Source organism: Hyaena hyaena, unplaced genomic scaffold (assembly GCF_003009895.1).
Source record: "Hyaena hyaena isolate Hyena2069 unplaced genomic scaffold, ASM300989v1 scaffold_638, whole genome shotgun sequence".
NCBI classification, from domain to species: domain Eukaryota; kingdom Metazoa; phylum Chordata; class Mammalia; order Carnivora; family Hyaenidae; genus Hyaena; species Hyaena hyaena.
In genome coordinates, this window is record NW_024081270.1 from 527,948 (window position 1) to 532,328 (window position 4,381).

The 4,381-nt window shown below is 59.6% G+C and overlaps 1 protein-coding gene and 1 long non-coding RNA gene across 8 annotated transcripts in view; one reads left to right on the forward strand and one right to left on the reverse strand.

The window, feature by feature from the left end:
• Positions 1-1,180, reverse strand: part of YAP1 (Yes1 associated transcriptional regulator) — a 116,875-nt gene extending 115,695 nt beyond the window's left edge. For 3 of the 7 annotated variants that reach the window (XR_005525354.1, XM_039216542.1, XM_039216537.1), the window contains exon 1: positions 513-1,175. Coding sequence is in view for 6 of the 7 variants with exons in the window: in XM_039216542.1 (XP_039072473.1) it covers positions 513-824 (312 nt within the window). In the remaining variant the exon portion in view is untranslated. Of the gene's footprint in view, positions 1-512 lie in introns of all 7 variants that reach the window. The other 4 variants (XM_039216539.1, XM_039216540.1, XM_039216541.1 and 1 more) reach the window with 4 other exon arrangements.
• LOC120219680 lies at positions 553-3,741 on the forward strand. Its single transcript, XR_005525355.1, has 2 exons — positions 553-641; positions 3,106-3,741. It is a non-coding gene; the product is annotated as an uncharacterized LOC120219680 (long non-coding RNA).
• The last annotated feature ends 640 nt before the right edge of the window (positions 3,742-4,381 follow it).

The following is a 4,381-nucleotide window of genomic DNA, read 5'->3' on the forward strand; positions in this document are numbered from 1 at the left end:
CCCCCCCCGCCCCCGCTCCTCCCTCCCTTCCCTGCGACCCCTCTCTTCCCCCTCACATTCCCGTCCGGGCCGGCCCCCCCGCGGCCCCCTGTGTTCTTCCCCCGCCCCCTCCCCTCTCCCCCTCCCTTCCATTCCTAGCCGGCCCCCCTCCCGGCCCCCTCTTCTCTTCCCCTCTCCCCCTCGAATTCCCGTCCTGGCCGCCCCCCAGGCCCCCTCTCCTCTCTCCCTCCGCCCCCCACCGCGTCCCTGCGGCCGAGGTGCGGGGCGCGGACGCGCGCGCTTTGTGCGAGCCCACCGCGGCCAGGCCGCCGCCGCCCCCCCCACCCCTTCCTTCCTCCCCCTCGCCCGCCCGGCCCGCCAACCCCCCCGGGAGCCCCAGGGAGGAAGAAAGGAAGAGGGGGCGCACGGCCCTCGGGGCCGCCGCTCCCCGCGAACCTCGGAAGGACGGCAAACCTCGGCGCCGGACTCGGGGAGGGGCCCCCGGCTCCCCCCGCCCCCGGGACCGCGGTTACCTGCCGCGAGTGGGACTTGGGCTCCGGCGGCTTGAAGAAGGAGTCCGGCAGCTTCCGCAGCCTCATGGGCACCGTCTGCGGCACGTTGGCCGTCTTGGGGTTCATGACGGCGTTGAAGAGCGCCTCCAGGTCGGTCTCGGAGTCCCCCCGGACGTGCACGATCTGGTGGCCCGCGGGGGGGGCCTGTGGCCCCGGGGGTGCGGCCGGCCCGGGCGCGGGCGGCGGGCCCTGGCCCGGCTGAGGCTGCGCGGGCGGCGGGCCCGGGGGGCCGGGGGCGGCCGGGGGCTGTGCGGGCGGCGGCCCGGGGTCCATGCTCGGCGCCGGCCCGACGACGCGGCCGAGGGCTCCGCCCGGAGTGGGGGGGGACGCGGGGGGGGGACGGCGGCGGCGGCGGCGCTCTGGGCGCTCGCGGGGCCGGGGGGGACAGGCCGCGACCCCGCGGCCCCCGCCCGTGCCCCGCGGCCCCGCCGGCTGCGCTCAGGAGGGGCGGCGGGGGCTCCCCTCCCCCGCTGCCGGCTCTGCTCCCGGAGCCCCTTCCTTCCTTCCTCCCTGTCTCTCCCCCGGCGGCGGCTGCGCCCGACTGAGACAGAAACTCGCCGCTGACGCCAAAACTAAAGTTGAGAGAGCCGCCCGCCCGAGCGGCGCGCCGGCCCCGCCTCCTCGCGGCCCTTCCTTCCTCTGCGCGCCCGCCCGCCCCGGGTCCGCGGCCGGCGCGCGCAGGAACTTTCGCCCGCGAGTTGCCGCATTCCTGCAGACGCCCGGCCCGCCCCGCCGGCCCGCCGCACGTGACCCGCCCGCGCGCGCGGCCCCGGGGAGGCAGGGCGGGCCGCCGGGGCCCGGGGGCGGGTGCGAGGGAATGCGGGGGCGGAGGCTGGGGGCATCCGAGGGGGGCCGGGGTGCGGGGTGTCCGGGGCGCCGAGGCCGCGGCGCGGACCCAGGTGCAGATGCGGGAGGGTGCAGGTGGGGCGGGGTCGCAGGGGCCCAGAAAGAGGAGCGAGGGCATCAGGGGAGGGCGCGGGGACCTGGGTGCGTGGGGGCGACCCGGGGGCCCAGCTGCGGGTGCTGGAGCTCGGCTCCGCGGGGTGTAGGGGTGTGGAGTCGGGTCGGGGGGGCCCGGAGACCCGAGTGCGGGTGCAGAGAATCTGGGGAGCCCCGGTGCGGGAAGTCCGCGGGTGGGGGTTGCGGGCGGGAGGATTGCGGGGCAGCGGCTGTGTGCCCCCTGATAGGAGGAGTTTCGGAGAGTCCATTTTTTTTTTAAGTGAAAACTTTTTTTTTTTTTTTTTTAATTTGCGCTCAAGCTTGCAACGTAGTCCTGACAACCTGGGCAGCCGGAAAAATCAGAGGTAACCTCAGGTTACACGCATTTCTCCCTGCGTCAGGCACAGGGCCTCTGGGTGCCTACTTCTCCCCGTGGCAGTGTCCTGTATTCGAGGAGGCCATTGAAGTCACTCAAAAGCGATGAGAATTCGCTTTTAAATTCATTCATCCTGCTATTGTTAAAAACACCTTCATTGGCATGTGTTTCGCTCACCGTGCATATCGTACATTTAAGCAATTCAGCATTTTTAGTATATTCACAGGGTTGTGCAACATCACTCTGATTTTAGAGCTAGAGCTAGGTGGAGAAATTTAGCTTTTTAATGATTTTGTCTCTAATGCTAGTGAAACAGATATATAAATAGGACTGAGCAAGAAAAAGTTTCCTGAGCAGCGAAATAATGTCTTCCTGTAGCCGGGACGCGCCCTGGAGAATTCTGCGCGGGGATCGCCATCACCGGTCACCTGCAGGGAGGCCGCGCTCCGGATCCCACCCAGCTGCTCTGGGCCCCGGTTTCCTCGAAGGGATCTGCTCAGTGGACCTGTGATCGCCTCTGGGACTTCGCCGCCAGCCCCAGTCCCAGTCCCAAATGTCAAGGCCATGTAGGCACAGATGGTTTAGGTTCTGGAGTTAGGGAGATTGGAGTTCAGATCCCAGTTCCTCCGTTTAGTAGCTGTGAGACTTTGGGCACGTTACTCATTTCCTGTTCTTTAACATTAGGGTCAGAGTAATAACACTTATTTCGTATACTGAAGCTTTAAATGAGCCAGTCGCCGTAAAGTACCGCTTCACCCAGTTTGGGGGATGTGGGAAGTTCTTTGTACATGCCCTTGACCACTGTTGCCCCACCGGTTGGGACTGGGCTCTCCTCTGGGACCCTCCTGGCAGTCCCTTCCTCTCACAGCCAGTAGGCAGTCTACACAAACAAATCCTGTGGGCAGAAACCGTGCATTAAAACTTAAACCTTTAAGAACCAAAGTGATAGAAGACGCAGGGCTGTAATGGAAGCTGTCCCATAACTAGAACATCAGTTGCAAGGCTCAGGGTACAGCAGAGGTTGCTTTACTCAATATTGTTACCCTTCCCATCAAAGAGAGAACAAACTTCCTGTGATGAGTGGATCAGAGGCCGAGCGGTTTTATGTTCTCTGAGCACCTCTGTACGATAACCAAGATTTTGTCCTTTACTATTTCGTATCCATAAAACTTCAGTCACAGGTTAGTAAGGGGTAAAGATAACCTGTATTCAGCTTTGGTCCCCTCTCTTCCTCTCCAGCTCTACTTTTGGAGCAATTACCAGTTTAAGGCACCTGGAGACAGCGGGTCCTTCTCACAAAAAGACCCTGACCTTCAGTGTCCATGGAGGTCACTGTCTCCAAACGCTGCTCCTGCAATGACTCGCACTCCGCTCCGGTGGACCCTCCCATCCGCTCCACCTTAGCCACCAGCGCCTGCATCCACACCGTCGCATCCAGAAACACGCCCGGCGGGAAATCAGCGTCTGTTACACTCTTCTCCTGATAACCACTTGTTCTCTCCTTTCATCACTCACGCCGCATTTAGCGTTAATCTCTTTTCTACCAACCTTTTGCTCCCTTGTTCTCACTTCTTTCCTAGTTCAGTTTAGAAATCATAACTCATTCCTTCAACCTCATAATCTATGCCTTCAGTCCGATGCGCCGTGTATTTCAGTGAACCAGGTCTGTTTACCTGCCCCAGTCCAGTCACCTGTGTTCCAGCCCAGTAGCTAAGGTGATGGGGGCCGGGGCAGGCCCCACATTCGTGAAAGCTTTAATCAAAGCTGTGACATTTTGTGCAGGTGAAGTTATACCATCATCCCAGAGATGTACGTACATGATTGCAGGAAGGCGTGCTTTGTACAACTCTAAATAAACCTTGTCCTGTTACCAAATGACACTGTCAGCAATGTTTTGTGAATTAGTATTTTAAGTAAATTCTGCAATTCTCTGCTGTATCTGTGAATACAACTATAGTGGATTGTAATCAATGCATGTTAAAAATCATTAATTTGCTGGGGTGCTTGGGTGGCTCATTCAGTTGAGTGTCCGACTCTTGATTTCCATCCAGGTCATGATCTCACAGCTTGTGGTACGTCGGGCTCTGCATGGACACCTTGGAGCTTGCTTGGGATTCTCTCTCTCCCCCTCTCCCTCCCTCCCTCCCTCCCTCCCTCCCTCCCTCCCTCTCTCTCTCTCTCTCCTCCTCAGCCTCTCTAGTGCACTCTCTCTTAAGTAAATATTAAAAAATAAATAAATGTATGGATGGAGACCTCATGAGGGTCTTCCAATCCTCTTTAAAACAAAAAAAATCTCTCCTAGATGAAGACACTGAGGCACACATAAGTTAAATGACTTGCCTAAAGCTGTACTGCTTGTAGATCGATCTCTGACCAAATCTAAAGTTCGGATTCCAGAGCTCAAACACTCCATCAGGAATATTGTAGTTAATTTCAGGCAGTTAAAGAGTGTTGTCGAATTTACTTACGCAGAATGATAAAGGGGTGTAGGAACCCTGTTATTTAAGGAAAGTTT